At 42.0% G+C, this 26,288-nt stretch overlaps 1 protein-coding gene across 4 annotated transcripts in view; it reads right to left on the reverse strand.

The window, feature by feature from the left end:
- The window catches only part of LOC131985023 (receptor-type tyrosine-protein phosphatase U-like), a 321,313-nt gene that overhangs the window by 33,679 nt on the left and 261,346 nt on the right, over positions 1-26,288 (reverse strand). For 2 of the 4 annotated variants that reach the window (XM_059350037.1, XM_059350035.1), the window contains 4 exons: positions 23,268-23,344; positions 19,275-19,292; positions 9,385-9,421; positions 1,359-1,456 (listed from right to left, as the gene is read on the reverse strand). In XM_059350037.1, coding sequence (XP_059206020.1) covers positions 1,359-1,456; positions 9,385-9,421; positions 19,275-19,292; positions 23,268-23,344 — 230 coding nt within the window. The remainder of the gene's footprint in view (positions 1-1,358; positions 1,457-9,384; positions 9,422-19,274; positions 19,293-23,267; positions 23,345-26,288) is intronic. The other 2 variants (XM_059350038.1, XM_059350036.1) reach the window with 1 other exon arrangement.

Here is a 26,288-nt window from a genome sequence, read left to right on the forward strand (position 1 = left end):
CTGCAGTTTATTAGTCTATTTTAACATAAATGGTATCCAAATCTACAAATGAACATCATGTTGCATCAAAGAATGCTTGAAAAGAAAGACATACTGAAGTTCTAAATCAAGTGAGAAGTTCATTTTCTCATAGGCTTTCATAGAATCTGACTTTCTTTGCCGTGGGAACTTCTTGATCACATTTTAAAAATGGTAGCGTAACTGTAGCCCAAATCAGACACTGTTTGGCTAAGATCAAAATTTGACATTAACTACTAATATGAATGATCATGTTATGCTTCCAACTAATTAAATGGTGTGAAACTAAAGTCTAACTTCTTATCTTTGGAACCGTATATTGATTTAACTGTGTACGTTAGCCTGGGGTTTGCCAGAGTCAGCAAAAGGACGCTAACGCCGGTGAATTAGCCGTGAGCTAACTGTATCACAAATAGGACACTGTTCAGCTAAGATCAAAATTTCACATTAACTACTAATATAAATAATCGTGTTATGCTTCCAACTAATTAAATGGTGTGAAACTAAAGTCTAACTTCTTATCTTTCGAACCGTATGTTGTTTTATTCGTGTACGTTAGCCTTGGGTTTATCAAATTTGGTAAAAGGACGCTAACGCCGGTGAATTAGCCGTGAGCTAACTGTATCCCAAATCGGACACTTGGATCGCTGTAAAACAATAAAACAATGGTGGCTGCTGAGTTTTTTGGGGGAAATTGGATGTTTCTGGGTAAGCCAAATAAATAACACCGTTGGGAACCATCATTATCAACACACCCGGACCGTACTTCTGTCCTTCACAATAAAATACAGTAAAATTAAAATAAAGATGTACTTTTAAGATCGTCGCCTGAACGTTGCCCAAGCATTCTTACAGCTTTTTCTCATCAGAAATCATTTACTTTTGTATTTTAAATAAACATGTAAATCTCCATGTACAAAAATGAAATTTCACACATAGATTGTTAAATGTGTATAAATCAATTATGCCTACACTGGTGGTGGCGACCTTATTCAAAATGACGTGAAAACACCGGAAAATGCGGCGTTGCAGATGCGTCCGATTTGGGATTCAGTCTCTATATATACAGTATATTTTGAATAGCTGTAACAGTAGCCCACTGTGTTCAACAGAGGCCACGATGCTCCCTCATATTCATCAAAGCTGTGACCTTGGAGCACAGCCACCAAAGCAAAACGTGATTGCTCACGATCAGACAGCGGCAGCCATTTCCTCGCACAACACGACACAGCTCTTCTGATATATGGTGAATGATAAAGGGAGCTCCAGAAACACATTCCACTCCATCCATCTTCACATGTGGCTAGAGAGGTCACAGGACAAAGAGAAGGAAAACCTACCCTGCCCACTTCCACCAGCTTGGTGATCATGACAATACTGAAGCAGTTCTCCTGCCAAACCATCCTCCAGAAGTCGTAGATCATCTCCTGCTTGGGGCCTGCAGAGGAGATATATACAATAGAGGTATGGGTGGAGATGTGGGAGGAAAAATGTGGAATAGAAGAGAAGGAAAGGAGGATGAGGAGGGCGGAGAGATGAGCCATAAGTCAGAGAAAATAGCAGCAATAACCATCAATGTAGAGGCGCTGTGTAATCCATGCCAGGGAATAGAGTAACAATGTGTCATTCATGAACTATTGCCCGCTCTGTGTTCTCCTAATACTACAGAGAAATGTCATTTCAATACACCCACAAATCCTCAGCCATTGTGCAAACAAGCTCCTGTATTGCCTTTCCCAGGCACCAGTGGCACACACAAATCACAGCCCCCTGGAGAAGATGACACTTTCATTGATTTCATTACACCGTGGCGTTGATAATATCACAAGGTCCTCCTTCATACTGCCTCCTCTGCCAAACACACTACACCTCTCTTAGTGAACAGGATGTCTATTCATTTCTACCCACGCAGTTTGTTTAATAGGAATATTATCTTGTCTCCATTAACAGGCCTGGATGACTTTTTTAAGAGAACATTGCACCTTACCATCTCTCATTATGTGCTGGCAGAGTACTATATCTTTTATACTTTTTTATTATATTCTGTTTGTATTTAACAATTTATTTATTTCAGGTTTATTTGTACAGCACCAATAGCTATATTTATTACCCACGTAGACTGTTACTGTTACATCATATTAAATTTTGGGTTGAGTGCAGGGCAATTACTCCTCCGTCATATGAACATTGACTGTGGATTATAATTCAAACCTGTTTTATTTTTGTGAATATATACAGTATGAGAATAACACCAGCATTATCCTTTAAAGCCAATTCTGCAATAAACAAGTTGCCAGATAAGATGTTTGAGAGTTATCTGACTGAGTCCTAATTAAAGATACTATGTGAAATCTTCAGTAAACCATTGCTATTAATAACACCAGTGGCTGTTAAGTGAACTGCAGTTAGCGTCCTGTGTTGCTTGGGCGTGTGCCAACACAGCGTGTCACAATAGTGACATGAGAATGAATGTGCTTGATCTGCATCATGTTGATAGAGTGCAGCGAAATAAAAATCCTACAACTACATTTAAAATAACTTTATTTGAGCCAATGGCTTCATGATCCTAACGGGGTCATCCCTATGTTCCTCGGGTTCCCCACTCGCTTTTAGAAAAAAGGTCCTATGTTCCCCATTTTTCCCAAAAAGGGTCCTATGTTCCCCTGTAGCAATACATACCGGGGAACATGTACATGAACAACACCTTAGCTCAAGCAGCCCAAAACTTACATTTGGACAGCAGCTACTTTCTGGTTACTTTGCAGTCCATGTTTTGATTTTTAAATTTAGGATTACTCATGTTTGTATATTCCCAAACCCTAACCAAATTGTCTTGCATCAAGACTTAGTTTTTTCCTTTTAGGGTTAGGGTTAGGTTATTTGCATATGCACATCAAACAACCTGTAGGCCTACATAGGCCTATTTGCCATGGAATTTGGCAGTAATGGTGGAAAAAGTAACAGACTGGGCAACATATGACCCTTTTTGGGAAAAGTGGGGAAAAAGGGTTCTATGTTCCCCAGTTTCATACAAAGAGGGGAACATAGGACCCAGGGAACATAGACAGACTCCCCTGCTGATACACCGTATTTTCTGCGGCTAACTATTATGGACTTATCTTTGGAGCTTTCAGTAAGTGCATAACAGCCGAGCACAATTTGAGAAAACACTACTCTGTAGAAAATTAGCACCATAGGGAAGGTGAGTGCATCATGTACACAGAGTACTACATGTGAATTTAAGGAAGTATCTGAATTGAGACACAGCATCAGACAGTAATTTGCTTCTGAGCAAGCCAGCTAGTATTGCACATCATATGGGAGCTGAAGAGAGTCGAGGCACTCAGTAATGCACATCATCTTTAGACCTTTTGAATTTTCCTGGCAAAATCGTCTTGAGTCCTTTACATAGAAATCAGTCCACAGGCTCTGGTAGCCAACAGAGAAGGTCTGGGAATGTCTCCGTTTTTAAAATGTGTTCACCCAGTGGCAATCCAAAGCAATTAAGACCTGTAAATTGCTTCACATAGTACCTTTAAGATATGATTAAGGAGCTGAAGCAGTTTTACAGAAAGGCTAGCAATCCAGCCTGCTGATGATAAAGGAAAGGACAAATATTTCAAAATCTGACTGACTGGGATCAAAACCATCATCCCTGTCAAAAGTCTGAAAGATGAAGGTTGTGTTTGCCTCCACAGATCAAAAAACATGTGAAATACAATAGTGCTAGTTCTCACTGCTTTCTCTTCCACAGTCGTCTTAACAAGATGAATCAAAAGCACTCGACCTGCTGTTCCAGGGCAAACATGCAAAGGCTGAGAAATACAATGAGAAAAGGAAGAGAAACAGTCTTATTTGCCTGTTATAAAACAGGGCATGTACAGAGCCTTGCCTGTCAGAACAGCCAGATACTGTAGTTGACCCCGAGGTGAGCCAACGCCAGCCTGTGTACGTTTAATTTGAAAACGTGAGCCGCTACTTTAACCGCTGTTTTCCCTCATCTTCACAGGGTTATTCACTGCTCTCTCCCCTGTCAGCAATCACCGCGTTGGTTTCTATGTGTATAAGCGATATGAGATGTTAATTTTTCAGCAGCAGCAGGAGAAGCCCACTAATGCATTGCCAGAGGGACGGGGCAGTCAGCAGAGAGACAGATGATGTGTGATCCCGGCGGCTGGGTAAATCTGTATGCATAGCACAACACGCCGCCGCTTTGGACTCGGGCTTTCAGAGTGCGCTTGGCATTTCTCCTCCTCGCCCACCTCCCCCTCTTCACCCGCCCTCGTCACTCTCCCTCATCTCTGGACATAATAGAGAGTTAGCCCAGAGCACCTGCTGCCTGCTGCAGAAGCACAGCTGCCTTAAGACTCATCTAAGATACAACAAATCAACCTCAACCTGCCGTGACAGCTGACCACCCAGGGCTCGCCATCACTGTATGCAGAGCGTGTTGTTGGGTGCATACAGAGTGTGAGGGGCAAGTGACGCAGTCTATGCACTGTACGGTGTGTGTGTGAATGTGTCAGTCAGTGTACATGTTGACACTGTAACATACTGTACACTGTAAAAAAACAACAACTGTTTTTACGGTATAGCTGTGGTTGCCAGAACTTTACCGTAATAAATACTTTTTCTTATATTACGGTAAAATGATATTAGCACTGTTGATTTCACGTTTAAGATTACCTTAAGTTTTGCCATTTTATTTCATATTTTACTGTAAAAAAAAAAAAATCCAGCCATATAATTGACACGAAAATACTTTTTATTAATGCTGCATAAATTAACGATTTCACCATTAAATATTACAGTATTTATTAATATTTTTGTTAGAGATATGGTATTTAGTACATTTAACAATGAGAAAAAAAGTTACAAAAAAAAAAAAAAAGTTACAGTGATGGCTTGTGTGTGTGTGTGTGTGTGTGTGTACATATATATATATATATATATATATATATATACACACACACACACACATATATATATACATATATTTATATTTTACAGTATATTTTTGTCACAAACACGGTGCCAGTGTATTTTATAGTGGAGTAATGTATTTTAAAAAAAATTTAAACTGGAAAAAATACTGTTTTGGCTGATATATACTTTTTTTTTTACAGTGTACTTTTAACCTTTGTCTAATCACCTCAGGTTAGACTTTTTTATCTTGAGACCAGAAATTGAAATTTATTGTGTCCCAGGTATCTGAGCTCACAACTGCATAATTACCCACCAAAATATTGACATGAGCCCATACTAATAAACTGTGTAAAATAAATGAATGTAGCCACCGTTCTGAAACCAGTTACCATCTTCACTAAAAGACCGTAAAATTATATATGTTAATGTTAATTCAGTTTAAGTAACAATTAAACACCGTAAATGTAGATATCAACCAAAACAGTATTTTTTGCATTTTATTCTTTGAAAAATAAATTATTCCACTGTAAAATACACTGGCACCGTGTTTGTAACAAAAATATACTGTAATGAAAGCCATTACTTAAATTTTTGCATTTATTTTTGTAAAAATACTTTTTCCTCACTGTTAAATGTACTAAACACAATATCTCTAACAAAAATATACTGTAATATTTAATGGTAAAATCTTTAATTTATGCAGCATTTATAAAGAATTTTTGTCAATCATATGGCAGAACAGCATTTCTTTTGAGGGAAAAACTTCTATTTTTTACGGTAAAATATGGAATAAAATGTCAATCTTAAACATGAAATCAACAGTGCTAATATAATTTTACCGTAATATTACAAAAAGTTGCACCGTATTTATTACGGTAAAGTTCTGAAAACCACAGCTGCCATTTTTTTACCGTAAAAACAACAGGTTTTTTTTACAGTGTTGTTTTTTTGGAACCAGGAGCTCGTATTCATTAATAATCTGGCAGTGGTGGTGTGTTTTTTTGTGCTTTAGAATGTAAATCCTGGGAAAGAAACAGAAAATAATGGTTTATTCCTCTGATTCACTGATTTGTTTTTGCTAAGGCCAGTCCTTCTGTTCATTCACTGTCCACCTCTCTTGATCATCACTGCTCTCTCTCTCTGTCTCGGGCTGTTTAGCCGGGGAGGACGGAGCAACTTTTACTGCTGTGTGTTCACAGACTGTTCACCAACTGACAAATGCTACTTTTTTTGCATTTAATGGATTTATTTATTTCCTGATACACATTTTGGATGTTGATCATTCAATCTGCTGGACAAGCGGGTCGCATTAAATCTGCACATGCCCTAAAGCATACCCTGCTTTATTTATATTTTTTTTCCAAAATGGGACCATCATTTACTAAATAAACTTCATGCTATATTAAAGAAGACCTGAAACTAGCAATTTAATCTATAACCTCATTCAGAAAATGTTTACTGATGGAATAAATCAAGTGAGAAATAGGCAAATTATCCTATTGACTTCTATACAGTCAAACTTATTTTTGCAACCAGTGCAGTCGCCCCCTGCAGGCCATTAAAAAGAATGTAAGTTTAAAGCACTTCAGCATTGGCTCCTCTTTTCAGACCTGGAGACTACATCTACCTCTTTTATAAAGTCCATGCATTTAACCAATTAATCTGGAATCATTAAATTCTAAAATGCATAAAAATATAAGTAAATTATCTGATAAATCTTGTTTTAAATTCTTAAGCTTTGTGTTAAAATACACACAGCACAAATCATGCTTCTGTTTACACAACATACATTCAGGCACAGCACTCAGTGTAGTTACAGACATAAAAAAAAAAAAACAGCCTCGAAGTGTAAAAATACAGGTTGCGTTTAAGCACATATAGTGTGACAGCTTGTCTAAACAGAAGCCGTTTCAGTCGTCCAGATACTCTTTGCCTCTAACGTGACCTGAAGCATATTTTTACACTTTATGTCTATTTTATTCTGCAGAACAAATGTGATTGTTTATTGGGTTCTAAGTGCTCCTAAAACAAGGGTGACCTACACTCAATAGTGTGCCTGAATGCATCGTAACACAGATGTGCTGCTCTCGCTAAACCTCCTGTGCAGAATATATACAGTACACTGGCCCTCATTTATCAAACGAGCGTACGACAGAAAGTGAGCGTAAAGTGAGGTTAAAGTGGGCGTGCGATCATTTCTACTCAAGGCTCGGCATTTATCAATGTGGACGTGAGCGGAGGGTACGATCAGACTTCACGTCTGCTCTCAGCTCGTGGACGCAGGTTTGAGTCAGCGTGAAGTCCACACGTCTGAGTCGGAGAATTGATCTCAAACTATTGTATCGATGCCTGGAGCTGATAAAACTCTGTGGTGTTTTTTTTTAATGGTGAGAAACCAAAGAATGTAAAGGCTAAATTATTTATCACTGAAAACCTGGTTTAAAATAAATACACCCTGCAACCGTGAAATTCTTTAAACAGAATACTAGGCGAGGCTATTAAATATTGTTGTCTTCTGCTATTTACCGTTATTATTATTACTATTAATATTATTATCCTGCTGGACACCGGAGCGTCAGCGTCTCCTTCACCAGCAGTTCTGAGCGGAAAGAAACATTTACAATCAGCGCTGCCATACACTCCTCTGTCTGGGACAGAATTATTACTAAATGTAAATGTAAAGTTGATTGATTTGAAAATTGATGTAAAGAAGTAAATAATATCCATCATATAAATAATAATATTTGGATATTATATAGATTATTTGGCTTTATATATCACGATGTAAGTACTCAAACCTCACCAGGAGTTGAATGCTCCACTGCTACTCTGCTGACAGCACCACTGATTTCCTTCCTTTTCACTTTTTATGCTGCCAAACTAAACCAGTTTGTTGTGTTGCAGCTGTTGGACGTCAGCGTTTCACTTTCTGCCTCTGAGAAATTCCTCTTCTTTTGGAATTAAAACTTACATTAAAACATTGTTTACCTCCTGGCTGCAACCAAAAAGCTGTGAAATCTTTAAGTCCGTGCTTCAAATGTAAAATATTCACTGAACTTGTTTGAGTTTATAACTATAAGTACTTTTATTTCATAAACCTTGTCAATGCGTATTTCTGTAATATGTCTATTTCCTCCTGTTGTTACTTGTAATGGTGCACTTTGCTAATAAAGTTGACTTTAGGGGAGAAAAAATCCTCTTTTTGGCCGTATTGCGCCCTTCGGTGTCGTAAACTCTCTCTATATTAGGTTGTGGTATTTAAGAGAGAGGAAAAAAAAGAGATGCAAAAAGAATTGAAATGCCTTTTATTATTATTATTATTATTATTATTATGACTACTCTTGTTATTGGTTATTTTCATTGTAATTGTTGAACTTGGGATTTAGAATTAAAGAGCTAGTTATTGTGCCACACTTATAAGACAGCCAATCATTCTCACGCTGTGATTGGAGAGATACGATCGTTTGATAAATCACACGTGAACCCTGTTGTAAGACGAAATATACGCTCAGATCTGCACTCGTTTCTACGCACTTTTTATAAATGAGGGCCAGGGGCGTTCCCGGTGGCACACCTGGTAGAGTGCGTACCACAGAGGCCCAGTCCTCGTGAGCGGGCAGCCTGGGTTCGAGTCTGACTCTTTTGTTTATTGGCTTTTATTTACGATTAAAAAAACCCCATTCCGTTTTGTTCTATTCTTAAAAATCAGTAACTTTAGTTAGAATTAAAGTCAAATTTCACCCAGTACTTGTGGCACTCTTACCACCTCTGCCTGCACTCTCGTACGCGGAAAGACTTTGTGAGCAAAATGTAAAAGAGAGAGAGGAAAATTTTTCGGAGGTTACTTTTGTGAAGCGGTAGAACTGAGACCAAAGTGAAAGATGGGAAGAAATCAGAGGGGGATTACGAAGTGAAAAACATATTCACTGAATAAATAGGATCAGAGCCGGTAGAGAATAAAGAGAATGTCTTGCTCTCTTTCTCTCCCAGCCTCTTTCTCTCCTTCTTCCTGTCTGTCTCTCGCTCCCTGTGAGTGTGTGTGTGTGTGTGTGTGTGTGTGTGTGTGGCGCTTGGGGAATGCAGCATATATGGCGTATCAAACTGACATCAGAGAGATGGCGCGCCACACATGCAGATGGCGGGGAGGAGAGACACAAAAGCAGAACTTCACAGAGAGCGACAGTCAGTAGTGTTACAGTGCAGATTGACTGACAGTTACAGTCGATTGTTATGGGAGCGTTTCTCACAGGCGGAGGAAAGTGATGCTTTCTGCTGGAAATCCAGATGTGAGCGTGAGGCAACACAGGCTCCTCGTTGTTTACACATTAATAATTCAGTCGAGCCATTTTAATATTGTCAGCTGGGCTGCTGTGTAAAGAGTGCCACAAACAAACGCAAACATTAGCAGTCAAACAATGCTGCTGGGTATTTTACACTCACCTTGAGTGGCGATGAAGTGATTTGAACGCTGGTAACCCTGTGTGACAGAGAGAGGGAGGAAGATTGTGGGGGAAAGAAAGAAAAGGAGACGGGAGAGAGTTAATAATTACATGAGCACAAGATGAAGTGAAACTCAGGGACCTCTAACTTTCATTTCACCCCTCCCATCCATTCTCTTTCTCCATTTTCAGCATCGAGTCATCTCTTATTCATCTCAGAGCTGGGTTTGATGTCAGCGCTCTGCTAAATTTCTGCTCTGCTTTTGACTGAAGATATTTCAGCGGCCGTGAAAACTAATCTGCGCCTTGCCACCGGCCGATGACGTTCTGCTTAAAATACATTAACGGCTGGACTCTTTTGTACTGTTTAGACTAGGGTTGTCACGATACTAAAATTTTCAACTCAATACCGATACTCGGGAAAATATCCGATACTCGATACCATTTTCGATACCACAAGGATAAAAACAAAGACCCCAAAATGATTAACAAGAATAATGCAACATGTAAAAATGAACAGAACCACAGGTTAAATATTTATAATGAAAAACAGCTGTGCAAAAAGAAACTGCAACTATGATAACGAGCTTCAGGTCTGAGGTAGTGCAAAAAATAAATAAATACAATAAACAATAACAATTAGAACGATATTTTGAGGTTGTGTGCTGTGCACAATATTAGGCAAGCTTGATAAGTCGACTTTTCTCTGCTTCATTCTGGGACTTCAAGAGAGAAAATAACACTTATCAGTCACCAACATTTATGTAAACTTATTAACACTATGCTTATGTATACTGACACTGTGTCAATAAACGTAATATGGGCATACTACATGCCTGATTTATTTATTTATTTACATTGTTTATAATCATTAACGTGACATCAGCCTGAAATGAAAGTTCGGGGGGGTATCGATACTTTTGAAAATGAGTATCGTATCCGGATACAACGTTTTAGTATCGATACTTTTTTGAGTATCAGTACTTTTTTGAGTATCGATACTTTTGACAACCCTAGTTTAGACTCAGTTTGGGTGAAGGATCACACTTGAATTATAATGCACGTAGAAATGGCATTAATTCAAGTTTCTATCTGTCTTCCTGTGAGCCAGGTCATTACATGCAGGGTGAGGGAGCTGCGGTTCAAAGTCGGCCCTGCGTGCGGCGCTTTGCATGCAGCCAGGGCTGCTGATCAAAGGTAGATTGACAAGTGAGGGATCTTCAGCTCTGGGAGTAATTCTACCTCAGTGACACTGACTGATCTGGCTGTCTCCTCTCTGCTCAGCTTGGCATTAGTGCAGTTATGATACAGTGTGCACAGTGTGGAAGGCCATTAGTGGCGCCCTGGCCTTCCACCAGGCAAACCATGTGCTGAATGCAAAGCAGCCGAGCATGATAGATCCAGAGAATTAAGATTACTGCGCCCTGTCATCGCTCATGGGTAAAGTGATTCCAACTGTTGTATTGGGTAAACATTTGTATGAATACTGTACGAACACACACACGCCACCACCCCCTACACACACACACACACACACACACACTGATATACACATTATTCAGCCAGGCAGGCACACAAATTACATTCCATAACTGTCATGCCACAGAGGGAAGTTGAGATGGATGGCCATCGCTATGAAAGAGTGCAGAGACCCTCATTCCCATGAGTCTCCGTTGCTGAGTTTCCCTGGGCCAACCAGTTTCCTGTCTGTCACCTTGGCAACCACATTTTTCAACAGCGGGCGAGCAGAAAAACATCAAGCGATGTGAATTCACAATGGATCGGAAAAGAGGAAAAAAAAACAAACATGCGGACTAATTTTAGACGTGGAGAGCTTATGAATCTTGTCAAAAAGACAGAAAAACAACTTTCAATTTGTTTTGCTTTGAGAAATTTGGCTCACTCTTACAACAACCTGTGATAAGTGGAATTTGTGGAAGTCTGACCTTGGTGTGCGCAAGTAAATAAAAACAGCTCATATTTATCATGCATCTCAGAATCACTTGTAGGACACCTGCTGAAACTTTAAATGTTAATAGAACTCCTTCCTGAGTGCACTGGAGGACATGTTTTCTAGTCAAACTGGTGGGATCAACAAATTCAAATGGCTTACAGCCTGTATTTGAAAATCAGCTGCATGAAAAGTGAAATTAGAGAAAATGTGTCCTCGCTTGTGGGTGGAAACGAGCTTCTAGAGGTTAACAATATTCAGTATTTTGCCAAATCCGACATTTCTAAAACACACAAATGACGGTTGATGTGTGTTTAAAATATATCTATTGTAATTTAAATCTGAGGGACCAAATTATCGCAGTTGTGGGTTCATTTTCTTGTTTGATTGCAACAATTCTTTCCTGTGGAGTTATTTGATCGGGGGAAGCAATTACCTTTCCAAGTAAAAGCTGCCACAAAATGTTTTGATCAACTTGATATGTTTGATGAAGCATTTGGAAATTTCAAATGAAGACTTTTAATATGTCCAAACCTGCTAGAATATGTGTCATTCTATTCCATTATTTCACCTGCTGGCTCTCATGAATGGTTTTACTTTGGTGAATATTAATGTGCAAAACTGTGCTGTAAATTGTAAATCATGTGAACAGTGCTGATGTTTGACAGAACAGAGCCCCAGCTGTGTGTTGGCTGTGTTGCACCATCTATCACTTGCAATCTTTAAACTTACTAAGTGGAAGCTGAGAACAGCCATGCTTACAATTATTTCTTTAATGTCACTATCACAAGATCACAAGTTAATTATTTCATTATCTCAAGAAAACAAGCTTTTTTTTTTTTTTTTAAATCTTCAGATAATGAAATAATCAACCTGTCAACGCAAGAGAACTAGATGTTGTTCCCTTGTATTACTGATGCAGTTTATCAGACATCATTGATCTCATCTAGAAGCAACTGGTTTAAGCTGTAAATGTGAGATCAAGGAGGCCCTATCACTGTTGTTCCCTCACGCTGTGATGACATATAAAGCATTTAAAAAGCTGTCTTACCTTCAAACTGGCAGTTAACATGATTTCTAACTAAGCTAATTGTCAGTTAACAAGCTATGTTACTTGCTAATTGTCAGTAAAAAAAGATATCTAAGTTGCTGACAGGCAGTTAACAAACTGTCTTACCTTCAAACTGGAATAGAGAATACGGGAATGAGTTCTTCAACCCAGAAGAAAGTTAGCATTTTAATGCCATGGGGTCTAACCTCTCAAACTCTATATGAGGATTTTGGTTAGAGGCCTGAAGAGAGAGATGTTTAAGTTTTGTTGTATGACATAAACTATGTAAGTAAGTACTAGGGATGGGCGTTTGTAACAAACCTGCCAACTCGATTATCCATAACATTAACAATCAATTAATCGATTTATCGCTGCATGCATACATGCGCAAAATAAACGAAAAATATACAGCACTATGAAAAAGCCTGTTTTGATTACGGACACTTTTATTTTGAAAGGATAACAACAGACTTGATCCTGGCGGTCGTAAAACTAAATCAACTGGGATTATAGATAAAATTAACATGGATGTCTACATCTGTTTTAAGGGGAAGTCAACAACATATTTGAGGCAACATATTGTCACGTTAGCCTAACCCTTTCTAAAGTTAGCTAACGTTAGCCTAACCCTTTCTAACTTTAGGCTAACGTTAGCTTCTAGCTGCGTGGTGCATCATGTCACTTTGTTTGCTGGGAGTTCATTGGCCTGCTATGTGCTAGTTTTTGTATTTGGCAATTGTACATGATTGTTAGCTGTTGTCCAAAGGGCTCTAGTTATACTAACATTAACTTTTGGAGCGTAGCTTCATTAACTTATCTGTAAATAACCGAGACAACAAATGTTAGCAATGTTGTGCTGAATGATTCATGTAAATACTGTAGCACCAAACCAACGGAGAGGTACTCTTGGTAAAGATGGTAAAAAGGCTTGTTGCTGTTATGGTTCAGTTTAGTTTGTCTTGGTTGTTGTGTTTTTTTTCCTTTTGGTTCTCTCTGTTCACCCTCCCTTTTCTTTTTCTCTGCAGAGCTTGTGTGTGGAAGGGGGCGTGGCTGGCTCCTCCTGTTGGCAGCAGTGGCACACCTGCATCCACTCAGCTCATTTCCCCCAGTACTTAAGCCTGGTCTTCCCTCCAGATCACTGCCAGATTATTCCTTTGCTTCCCGGCATGCTGTCCCCCTGTACACCTGAAGCCTCAGAAGATTTCCTCCTGCCAGCCAGCTCCCTGCCACTGCAGCCTGCCTTGTATGGTTTTTTGGTTCGTGTCATTAAAGACATTTTTCAGTTCTCACCCATCAGTGTGTGCACGTCTCTCTGCTTTGGGGTCCAATCCTAACGAACACAACAGAATAATCTGGCCAAGTATGGACCCCGCAGAGTTTGAGAGGGTAAGACAAGCCCTCACCGCTCAGGGAGCTCGTGTTGGACAACATGAGAACGCTCTGAATGAAGTTATGGACAGACTGCTCCACTTGACCTCCAGCCTAACCCAGCTCGACAACCGCCTGAACCTGGTCTCCACCCAGCTTTCCACACTGGCGGCTCCAGCTGCTTCTCCCACCCTGCCTAGTCACCCTCGTGAGCCCTTCATCCCCACCCCAGACAGGTATTCAGGAGAGTTAGGGTCATGCAGTCAATTCCTCCATCAGTGTTCACTAGTGTTTGACCAGCAGCCGTTAACTTACTCCACCGATAAATCCAAGATTGCCTTTACCAGCAGTTTACTTTCTGGTAAGGCGTCTGCATGGGCTGTGGCCATGGCTAACGCAGGCTCACCTGCTTGGCAGTCCTTCCATGTTTTCTGTAATGAGTTCCGTAGAGTTTTTGACCACCCACTTCAGAGTAAGGAAGCCGGTACTAGGCTTCTCTCCCTGTGTCAGGGATCTCATTCTGTTGCTACTTACTCCATTGACTTCCGCATTCTCGCAGCTGAGAGTGGGTGGGACGAAAGGGCCTTACAGGGGGTTTTTCTGCGTGGGCTTAGTGAGGAGCTTAAGGATGAGCTTGCTGCTCGGGATGAGACCTCCTCCTTGGAGGAACTAATTTCCTTAGCCATCCGTCTCGATAACCGCCTCAGTGAAAGATGCAGGGAGAGAGCAGGTAGACATAGGGCCCCTCCCCTTCAGTCCAAGTCTCCTCTGCACCCTGCTCCACCCTCCACTAGTGTTCCTCTTCCAGCTGCCTCATCCCCCTCCAGCAATGAGGAGCCCATGCAGTTGGGGAGGATGAGGCTCACTCCTGCTGAACGTCATCGCCGCTTCCTCCTGAGACTCTGCATCTACTGTGGTCAAGCTGGTCACGTCCTCGCAAACTGTCCCGACCGGCCAAAAGAGTGGGCTCATCAGCTGCAAGGGGGGCGCTGGTGAGCCATACATCTGTTTGTCCGTCCCCCTCCAGTCGCATTCAGCTTAAAGGTACTGTTTCCTGGTCTCAAACTAACCTTCCTCTCCCTGTTTTAGTGGACTCTGGGTCAGATGACAATTTCATTGACTCTGGTATTGTCACCCAGTTTGACCTGCCCACAGAGCCACTTTCTGAACCCAAGGATGTTTTTGCCCTCGATGGTCGACTCTTGGCCCGTGTAACTCTCCGTACTGTCCCTGTGTCCCTGCAACTTTCCGGTAATCATCATGAGACAACCTCCTTTTACCTTATTCCCTCACCGTCCTCACCCTTAGTTTTAGGTCTCCCCTGGCTCAAACTCCACAACCCACACATTGACTGGTCGACATTATCTATCTCCAATTGGAGTCTGTATTGCCACTCCCACTGTCTGCACTCCGCCATCCCGACCACCATTTCCACTCCACCTGTTCGCCCCAAACCAGTAGATCTAGCTTCTGTCCCTCCTGAGTATCATGACCTGCGGGAGGTTTTTAGCAAGGACCGCGCTCTGTCCCTGCCGCCTCACAGGCCATACGACTGTTGTATCAACCTGCTCCCTGGTGCCACCCATCCGACTAGCAAACTCTATAACCTCTCCAGGCCTGAAAGGGAGGCTATGGAGACCTATATTTCTGACTCTCTGGCAGCTGGTCTTATTCGTCCATCCTCCTCGCCCTTGGGGGCGGGCTTCTTTTTTGTTGAAAAGAAGGATAAGACTCTACGTCCCTGTGTTGACTTCAGGGGCCTAAATGACATAACTATCAAGAACAAGTACCCCCTTCCGCTCATTGACTATGCCTTTGCTCCCCTCCACCAGGCCACCATCTTCTCCAAGTTGGACCTGCGCAACGCTTACCACCTGGTGAGAATAAAGGAGGGGGATGAGTGGAAGACTGGGTTCAACACTCCTCTCGGACATTTTGAATATTTAGTCATGCCATTTGGGTTAACCAATGCACCTGCTGTTTTTCAGTGTCTCATTAATGATGTTCTGCGTGATATGCTCAACAGGTTTGTTTTTGTTTACCTTGATGATATTTTGATTTTTTCTCGTACACGTGGGGAACACATCCAACATGTTAAACTTGTTCTCCAGAGACTTCTAGAAAACAGACTCTTTGTTAAAGCAGAGAAGTGTGAATTTCATGTGTCATCTGTGAGCTTTCTGGGTTTTGTGGTGGAGAAGGGGCAGATCAAATCAGACCCTGCCAAGATTAAGGCAGTGGTAGATTGGCCTACTCCCACCACACGTAAGCAGCTACAGAGGTTTCTGGGGTTTGCCAATTTTTACCGTCGGTTCATCCGTGATTACAGTCGAGTTGCAGCACCACTTACCAGGTTAACCTCTGCTAAGTCACCCTTTGTGTGGTCACCTCCGGCTGAAGCCACTTTTGTTAAGTTGAAGAGTCTGTTCTCCTCTGCTCCTGTGTTATGTCATCCTGTTCCCTCAGCCCAGTTCGTGGTGGAGGTTGATGCCTCTGACTCTGGAGTTGGAGCGGTCCTGTCGCAACGATCCACCTCTGACCAGAAGCTGCACCCCTGCGCATTCTTCTCTCGCCGTCTTACACCTGCGGAGAGGAACTACGATGTGGGGAATCGGGAGCTGCTGGCGGTGGTGCTGGCCCTTCAGGAGTGGAGACACTGGCTGGAGGGATCTACTCACCCTTTTGTTGTTTGGACTGATCACAAGAACCTGTCTTACCTCCGTTCCGCCCGCAGACTCAACTCTCGCCAGGCCCGGTGGGCATTGTTCCTGGGCCGGTTCGACTTCATTCTCACCTACCGGCCAGGCTCCAGGAATGTCAAACCTGATGCCCTCTCTCGTCAGTTCTCTCCCCCCGTTGAGGTTCCTGCTGAGGACACTATCCTGCCATCCTCCTGTGTGGTGGGAGCAGCCAGGTGGGAGGTCGAGCAGCAGGTCCAGGAGGCCCTTGAGGACCATCCAGCCCCTGAGGGTGTCCCACCAAACCGGCTGTTTGTGCCTCCCCCCGTCCGATCCCCTGTGCTACAGTGGGGACACTGCTCCAAGGTGGCATGCCACCCTGGCTTCCATCGGACCTTGGCTCTGCTTCGTCAGCGTTTCTGGTGGCCCTCAATGTCCGCTGATACTAAGGAGTTCGTCTCTGCCTGTACTGTCTGTGCCCGCAGTAAGGCTTCACATCGTGCTCCTGCTGGTCTTCTTCGTCCCCTTCCTATCCCCCACCGGCCCTGGTCTCACATTGCCATGGACTTTGTCACTGGTCTGCCACCTTCAGAAGGTAACGATACCATTTTAACAGTTGTTGACCGTTTTTCCAAGTCTGTGCACTTTATCCCTCTGCCTAAACTCCCCTCTGCCCTTGAGACTGCTTCTTTGCTCACCCAGCATGTTCTAAGACTACATGGCATCCCCCAGGACATTGTGTCCGACAGAGGGCCACAGTTCTCCTCCAGAGTTTGGCGGGCATTTTGCCAAGCTATGGGGGCGTCGGCTAGCCTCTCTTCTGGTTACCATCCTCAGACGAATGGCCAGACTGAGCGGGCGAATCAGAGTCTGGAGGCAGCACTTCGTTGTGTTGCTTTTCATCACCCAACCTCCTGGTCTACCCACCTTCCATGGATTGAATACGCCCACAACTCCCTGATCTGCTCTGCCTCAGGTATGTCCCCCTTTATGGCCGCTAATGGTTTCCAGCCTCCTCTCTTCCCCGCACAGGAGACTGAAGTGGCAGTTCCCTCGGTGCAGGCGCACCTCCAGCGTGCCCATCAAGTCTGGCGTGAAGCCCGGGCTGCTCTCACCCGATCTGCGGCTCAGAACCAGAGACTGGCAGACCGTCACCGCTCTCCAGCTCCCCAGTACCAGCCCGGCCAGAGGGTCTGGTTATCCTCCCGTGATCTTCCCCTCAGAACGGAGTCCCGAAAACTCACTCCCAGGTACATCGGCCCTTACGTCATTGACCGGATCATCAACCCCTGTGTGGTGAGACTTAAGCTTCCTCCATCCCTCAATATCCACCCGTCCTTCCATGTGTCACTCCTCAAGCCTGTCTCCACCAGCCCTCTGTGCCCTCCAGCCGAGCCCCCTCCACCCCCCCAGATCATCGACGATCACCCTGCATTCTCTGTTCGGCAGCTGCTGGATGTGCGGAGGCGAGGCCGAGGTTTCCAGTTCTTGGTGGATTGGGAGGGGTATGGCCCAGAGGAGCGTTCATGGGTTTCTCGCTCCCTTATTTTGGACCCTGAGCTCATTAGAGAGTTTTACAATCGGTACCCAGACAAGCCTGGTAGGCCGCCAGGAGGCGTCCCTTGAGGGGGGGGTACTGTTATGGTTCAGTTTAGTTTGTCTTGGTTGTTGTGTTTTTTTTCCTTTTGGTTCTCTCTGTTCACCCTCCCTTTTCTTTTTCTCTGCAGAGCTTGTGTGTGGAAGGGGGCGTGGCTGGCTCCTCCTGTTGGCAGCAGTGGCACACCTGCATCCACTCAGCTCATTTCCCCCAGTACTTAAGCCTGGTCTTCCCTCCAGATCACTGCCAGATTATTCCTTTGCTTCCCGGCATGCTGTCCCCCTGTACACCTGAAGCCTCAGAAGATTTCCTCCTGCCAGCCAGCTCCCTGCCACTGCAGCCTGCCTTGTATGGTTTTTTGGTTCGTGTCATTAAAGACATTTTTCAGTTCTCACCCATCAGTGTGTGCACGTCTCTCTGCTTTGGGGTCCAATCCTAACGAACACAACAGTTGGCCTGGAAACGTATGCAGCTTAGAACCATTAATGGCAACGAGATGCGGTTTATCACGTTTACACTGTGACCTGTGAATTTTTGCCTGGAGCTGAAGTTTTTCATCGACCTTATTAACAATATAATTATTTATATAACCCTCCAATGCACAGTTAAGGCGCTTTTGGTGACTTCGAGGTGAAAGATAATCTTTCTGTCTCCAAAATTATTGCCTTCTGTGAAATGTCTCCTACTGTGACAGCTGACATAGCGCCTGTCACCCAATGTTGGCTGTTTGTCTGAGTGAGTGGAGGGGGCGGGGCTTAGCCATAGGTCAATTAGTCATAATGTGACCAAACATACAGAAACACCTGTTTCAAATTGACTTTTTCTGTCCCACTGCTGTGAAAACCATTCTTCTCTGAGATGCGTGATAAATATGGGCTCTGAGAAAAACTCCCCAGTTCACTGTCTATGAATATGTTTCCAACGCTTGCTGTGATCTGTTACTTGATCTGACCTGGTCCACTCTCCTCTGTGGCATACTTTTAGGTCTTTAATAAGGCAGCCTGATGTTAAGCCAGAACCCCAGGTGAGCGTCTGACTACGGATAAAAGAGGACACTGCTGCACTCAGTCTGGAAAGACTTTAACTCAGGGGAGAAGTGATGGCGGACAGGCTCAGCAGCTCAGAGCGGAAAAGGGAAGGAAGATCTGCTGTTGGAGGGAAGCCATGGAGGGCTGGCAGGGACAGTAAGAGGGGGCAGCGTGAAAAGGGAGAGGAGATGGAAAGAGAAGAGAAGCAAGATACTTACTTCCCTGTTTATCCGAATCTAAGAGATGCCAAAAGGTTGAAAACGGGGGTTGGAAAATAGAGAGAGAGAAAGAAGAAAGTAGGAGAGGAAACAAGAGCTAGTTATTGTGATTAAAGACCAGGAAAAGAGGGTAATGAAATGGTTAGAGAGCAGCTTGCCTTGAGGTCCTGTGGAGAGAATAATGTTCAAAAGACTCAAATCCCCATGTTTCTGCGCAACAGGTCAATTTTATTTTGTAGAAAGAACGTTTTTTTTTGTATTAACTTCCTCTGAACCCACTCACCTTTTAACATGCTACGTCTTTAATTAGATAGTGTTGAATGATAAGGCAGAGGGAAGAGCTTGTGGTGACACATTGTTGTCATTGGTGCGAACAACACAGATGACACTTTAATCACAAGTAATCATAAGTTCTGTGATGAAAGAGTGAACGCCTCAGAAAATATATTATGTCATTTAATACCTTTTCTTAATTGCTTAAGGTGGCACAGCAACAAGTTCTCCACCCTAATCGACAGAATAGGTTGTGTGTCAGTACCACCCATTATGACACTTGACAGCAGCGCGATTTGAAAATAGCACACACGTCATTATACATACACATATGATTCGCAGTTGATTCCACAGTTTCTGTCGATTTATGCTATAGAACCACTATACTCCAACCAAAATTCAAAACACCTGGAAGTGTAAGAGTTAAAAACCTTATTTGGGCTGAGATGGATAAACCAAAGGAAATAAAGGCAAAATGTATTATGACCTCTTTGAATCTCGCACCCAACACATAGGTTTTTTTTTTTGTAATGGGCTAACGCATAAACTAATAAAAACTAAACTAAAACCAAGCATTTTCAAAAAATAAAAACAAAACTAAAACTAGAAAACTCACTTTAACTAAAACTAGAAAACTAATTGAAATTAAATTAATTTGAAAACAAAATTAAAACTTAATGTGAAAAATAAAACTAATGAATAATCCAAAACTATTATAAACTTCCTGGTAATGCGTTATAAAAGACAGTTTAAACAGTAAATAAATGTACGTAAATGCCGGAAGTAAAGTAGTTAGGAGGGTCACGTGACTACTGCAAGTTACGTAAAAAAGGTGATTTGTTACTAACAACATAGAAGTTAAAAATCGCTTACTTTTGTTTTCACACGGGATGCGAACCCTGCTTTCCTGGGTGAAAATCCACCATTTGTTTGTCCCATCTACCACCCCAACCGAACGCGGAAATTCGCCATTTTAACTTTTCTTCGCCGTCAATCACTACTATGTCATGCAGGATGGCGACCGACTCATTGCAGCAGATGGCGAAATACATAAATATAGCTCGTATTTCATCACCTATACGTGACCTTAATTTAAGTTTTTGAGGGGAGAACAGGTTGGGTACACAACAAAATTGCATCAATGGGGCCATAAAGCGTTAGTGGGGAATATGATACAAACAGCTTGTTAGTTAGCTGGCTGTCTTGCTAGCTTCCGAAATTCTACCATGCTTTCATGCTACACTGTAGGGCTGGGCGATATATCGATATAAAAGATATATTGATATATTTTTAAATGTGAGATGGAATTAGACCATATCGCATAAATCGATATAGTTCAAATTTGCACTGTGATCCTTGCTCCAGGGAAGCTGAGGCTTTTGTTTAAGATATATTTTTTTATCTAAATGTGCTCTTTATGGAGCTTTGATTTTTTTTTTAAAAAGGTACTCCTGTTGTTATATAGTATTTATGTTCACTTAAATAATCGGTTTCAATGAAACTACTTGTAAGATGTCATATTTGGCTTTGACTTTGACTAAACATTTGCTCTCACTTTGCAATAAAAATATCGGGATATATATCGATATTCAGCCTAAATATATCGGGATATGACTTTTGGTCCATATTGCCCAGCCCTACTACACTGCTTACAGAAATTAGCAGAACAAAGTTGTCACTCATCCTTGACCATAACCACTATACTTTCTGTCCAAACCTGACCTATAAAAATCGCATGACAGGGTAACAGAAACTCAGCGCTTACATTAACTTTGTCAGGGTTGTGCTGGTTTGAACATACGACAAATGACTAAATCAGATACTATTATCTCAGACTGGGGTCAGGTTCAGACACAAATATGTGGCCCAAGCCGAACTCTATAACATTAATAGAAAGTCAGACAAAGCAATCAGACAGATTGTAAACCATCAATCAGTTTATCCAGATTATCTAGACCACTTTATTTTCCAAAATATTCCTCCATGAATGAAAATCTGGCCTTTAAACTGGTCACCTTTGTTTTCTCTACCAAAATATTTGACTAACCTGTCAGTTTGTTAAAAATCTGTCTGAAAGTTTCTTGCCACATCTGACATTTTAGCTATGTCCCAGCATTCTGAAAGCAATTAGCAATTAGCAATTAGCGATGGGACAGATGGATAAAACTACTCATTTCAGTAGTTGAAAGTTGTATGAAATTGGGATTCTTAAATGGCGACATGGGCAAATAAACTGGGTTATCCTGCTCTTCTGGATGACACAAAAAGACAGACAAAGATACATAGTGTAATGAGTTTGAGGCCAAAGCGGAATTTGTCTGCCAATCAAAGAAATTAAGCTTTTGGATTTGTCTGCTCAGCCATTCCATCCCATGTTCATTCCCATTTTATCTTATTCAAAACTAATTACTGCTACTTCCAACACAAGTGTGACAGGCATCCTTTCCTGAGCACCAGAGCAAGAAAAGACTGTCTGACAGTGGGTGTTAATAAAGTAAGGCAGAGTGTGCTGATGATGGTGTCACTTTTGTGTTACACCTGCCAGCTACAGACGGCAACAAAAGGAACATCTAAAGATTTGACACAAAAATGTCATGTCTCGCCACCCATGCCAAAGGAAAAAAATGATGTAAACCTGAATGAGAGGAGCGAGTGCTGGAACTTTCAAGTTTAACCTTTCAAAAAAACCAATGTTCCATTTATTCCAACCTTGGCGTCTTTCATGAATCATTTGGAATCATTTTGCTGCAGTGTTGTGAGCCAGGGGTCTTGGCATGACATGCAGTCGGTGCTGTAGACGGCACAGTTAATGACACAAAGGTCCTTGGAGCGTTCGTCCTAATGGAGCCCTCACGGAGCACTAAAGGGGATAAAGTGGCCATGCACAGCACAGTGAGCTTTGACGGTCCGCTTTAACCAATGCCACCCACATACGCTGAGTCAGGCATCCACGACTGATCGGGCCCCTTCTGTCCACTTTACATTTCCTTTTGTTCAGCAAACAATCGTAGAAACAAAGGACGTAATGCAGAATGCGGAAACCATAACAACTAAATCTGAACCCTGCGATAAGTGCTGCAGTAGGCAACGCAAAACAAAAAAAAACGAGGCAAGGCCGTTGAGAGCTTTTCACAGACACCCTCAAGTGACCCCTCCATTATGAGTGAGCAGCAGATCTCAGACCCTTGAAAAAAGTGACCTATCCTTCAGATAGTTTTGGTCCAGCTAATGCAAAGCTGCCCAGATAAGATCTGGCAGGAGTGCTGCCGGGGCTGGAGAGACTCCCAGAGATACTCACTGGAGCTGAACTGTAGGTGAGATCAAAATATCTGAAAGTAGATGAAAGGATCAGTCGTGTTATATTGGGTCCAATTGCGGTGCAATGTCGCCTTACAAAAGCATTTGGGTGAGTCATGAGGCCCGCTGCTCCAAGATTATGGGCTCTTGTAGGATCTTTGGAGATGCGGCGATAAAATCTCGCCTCAAAGCCTGCATGTATGAGCACACAGATATGAGTCTATATGTTGTGGGTGTAGATGCTAAATGAAAGTTCAGTGTGAGTAACAGAGAGCTTGTGAAGATGTCTTCTGATCAAGCGCTGGGTCAACCGCAATAGAAGATGACTAGTATGAGCTCTTAAGGCGGAGCTGTGGGATCAGCAAAGACAGAGATGAAGGAGGAGGAGGGGAAGGAAGAAGAGTAGGAGTGGAGATGACTTACGTCTATGTAGTTGGCATTCACATAGTCGGAGCTGGGGTCTGCGAGCAGAGAGTGGAGCTTCACTCGATGGCGATCATCTGAAATACAGAATAAAGGATACACGGATAACGGAATTACAAGACCTGTCTACTAAGGTTGTCAAAAGTACCGATACTCAAAAAAGTATTGATACTAAAACCTTGTATCCGGATAAGATACATAAGTATACATAAGCATAGAGTTAATAAGTTTACATAAATGTTGGTGACTGAAAAGTGTTATTTTCTCTCTTGAAGTCCCAGAATGAAGCAGAGAAAAGTCGACCTGCAACCAAACAGCAACATACAGCCGACTCTACCATCTGTGTTTGACCAACAACGAAAATATGCCTATTAATTTTTACATGTTGCATTTTCCTTGTTAATAAAAATATTTGTTAAATTTTGGGGTCTTTGTTTTTATCCTTGTGGTATCGAAAATGGCATCGAGTATCGAAAATTTTCCTGTGTATCGTTATCGAGTTGAAAATTTTAGTATAGTGACAACCCTACTGTCTACTCTATCAGCCAAAATATTGGTTTGTACGAGGACAAAAGCAGATCTCAGACAGTCTGTCCTTGGCCAGGGATGCCCTGATTATTCATTTATTTTCTGTCAACTCATTGTTTGGTAAGACTTTGTGGTACATGAATAACCTTGGATTCATGCATGCACTGTAAAAAATGTTTGAAATCAACAGTGCTAATATATTTTTACCGTAAAGTTCTACCGTATTCATTACGGTAAAGTTCTGGCAACCACAGCTGCTGTTTTTTACCATAAAGACAACAGGTTTTGGTGACTAGTGGCAGAGTTGGTGTCCGTGTCCAGTGTGATGACGTTAAACATCCCCTCGACAACCACTGTAGTCTCATTTAGCCACTTGTTTGTGTTTTGTTGTACGACATAAATTTGGAAATTTTACACGTCCTTAAAAAGACGTTAGCTAACATCTCTTCAGCTTGTGTTAACCACGGACCTTATTTCAGGCATTTAACTAAAAACCCATTCAAAATCCTCAATGAGTTTGAGAGGTTGGACCCCAGGATGCTAAAATGCTAACTTACTTCTGGGTTTAAGGACTCATTCCTGTGGCGCCCTATTGTGATATGTAAAGTGTTGAATTCATTAATGTATTGTTGTTGCATTAACTTGCGTGTGGTGAGACCTATGTTCCCTTTTTTTCCCAAAAAGGTTCCTATGTTCCCCTGTAGCAATACATACCGGGGCCAGCGGGCCAGTAGGCCTACCGTCACATGGCCCACCTTTCTGGTTACTTTGCAGTTCATTTTTTGGCTTTTTAAATAGGGTTGGGGTTAGGGTTAGGGTTAGGCCTATTTGCCATGGAATTTGGCAGTAATGGTGGAAAAAGTAACAGATCAGGGAACATAGGACCCTTTTTGGGAAAATCTGGGAAAATGGTCCTATGTTCCTCAGTCTCTTACAAAGAGGGGAACATAGGACCCGGGGAACGTAGACACGCTCCTGCGATATCTAACTTCAGGGTATGCGTTGGTGCTGATATCATAACACTGCTCTAATTTCCCAAATGTTATCATCTCAAGTGTTAATAATGCAAAAGCTGTGATGACACCTGCCTCACGTACAGCTTCTATCACACCTGAACAGTTTAACTCATCTGGGTTTTTGTGTCAAAATATTATTTGGTAAGGCTTTTCCACATGACTCTGAAAGAACACCAAAACTAAGACCAAGTCGACAGTAAGCCGTCTAAATTTAAAGCAGGAAATGATTTGCATCCATATTAGTGTCCCGGCCTGTGACTCAGCTGGTACAGCCAGCTGATCACTCTGCTGAGCGTCAGCCTGTTAAAACTCTGCTCGGTCCCCTCCTGCTCTCTGTGGCCACCTAAACTGTGTTTTAATACAGTGAAAATCACCAGATAGTTGTTTTCAATAACATTTTGTTCCTGTTGCTGTTGTCAGACAACGGAACAAGTATAAAATAGTTATTTATTTGTGGCCCATAAACACTACATGTTAACCAGCAGTCATTCCCAAGCTGCTGCACTGCAGTGATCAAATCATTATTTTATAACTGCGATGTTGTCAGCAGCTCGGCTACTGTATGAATCCAGCTTTATTGGCATTTAAAATGAGCGATCACAAGAAAAGTTAGACACGACAGAAAGTTCCTTTTAACTTTACTGGCACACAGTTTCAGTCAGCAGAAAAAAACAAATGTGTAGTAACAAGTGTAATCGGCCTAATTTAAACATAGTGCTTTGTCTGTGATGAATCCTGCCTCGCCTTTTAACAGCTGCCATCACATACTAAACAACTTGCTTTAGTGTCTCATGACTAAATAAATGTAAAGAAGGTGACAAAGACAGCTTTTTATCACTTTAGAAACATAGCCAAAGACGCTGAATGACTTATTTGTGTTTTTATCTCTTGTCTTTTTCATCTCTTTTCAACTGAAAAGCTCCAACTTATACAGAACTGTGCAGCCAGACTTTTAACCAAAATAAAGACAGCTCATTCTCTTCAATCTGCATACAAATAACACAACTTTAGACCTTCAAACTATGTTTAATGCATACGCCAAAATCCAACTTTGCGTGCATATGATACACCAACCTGTCCCTATGTTTACTCTTGGAGTTATTGGTGCCCTCAAGTAGGGCTGGGCGATATATTGATATTTTTTTTCTCGATATATTTTTAAATGCGATATAATTGACCCATTCGAAGCATTTTTTAGGCATTTTAAAATTTGACCGTTTTTTACAAAAATAGACATACTATATTATGAGGTTTTCTTTTCGAGGGAGTCATTTTTGGACATTCTATAATGTAGTCATATGTTGCTATTTTTTGACAAATAGTTCTTGACCCATGAGTCCTGGGATTCGAACCAGTGACCCCTGTGGTAACAAGCTGATTTCCTAACCTCTGGTCACAGACCACCCATTTATAATTGTATTTTTCAGCTACTTTCGGACAAACTATACCACCATTGGCCTATTCTATTTCACAGGTT

The sequence above is a fragment of the Centropristis striata genome, chromosome 14, assembly GCF_030273125.1.
Source record: "Centropristis striata isolate RG_2023a ecotype Rhode Island chromosome 14, C.striata_1.0, whole genome shotgun sequence".
NCBI classification, from domain to species: domain Eukaryota; kingdom Metazoa; phylum Chordata; class Actinopteri; order Perciformes; family Serranidae; genus Centropristis; species Centropristis striata.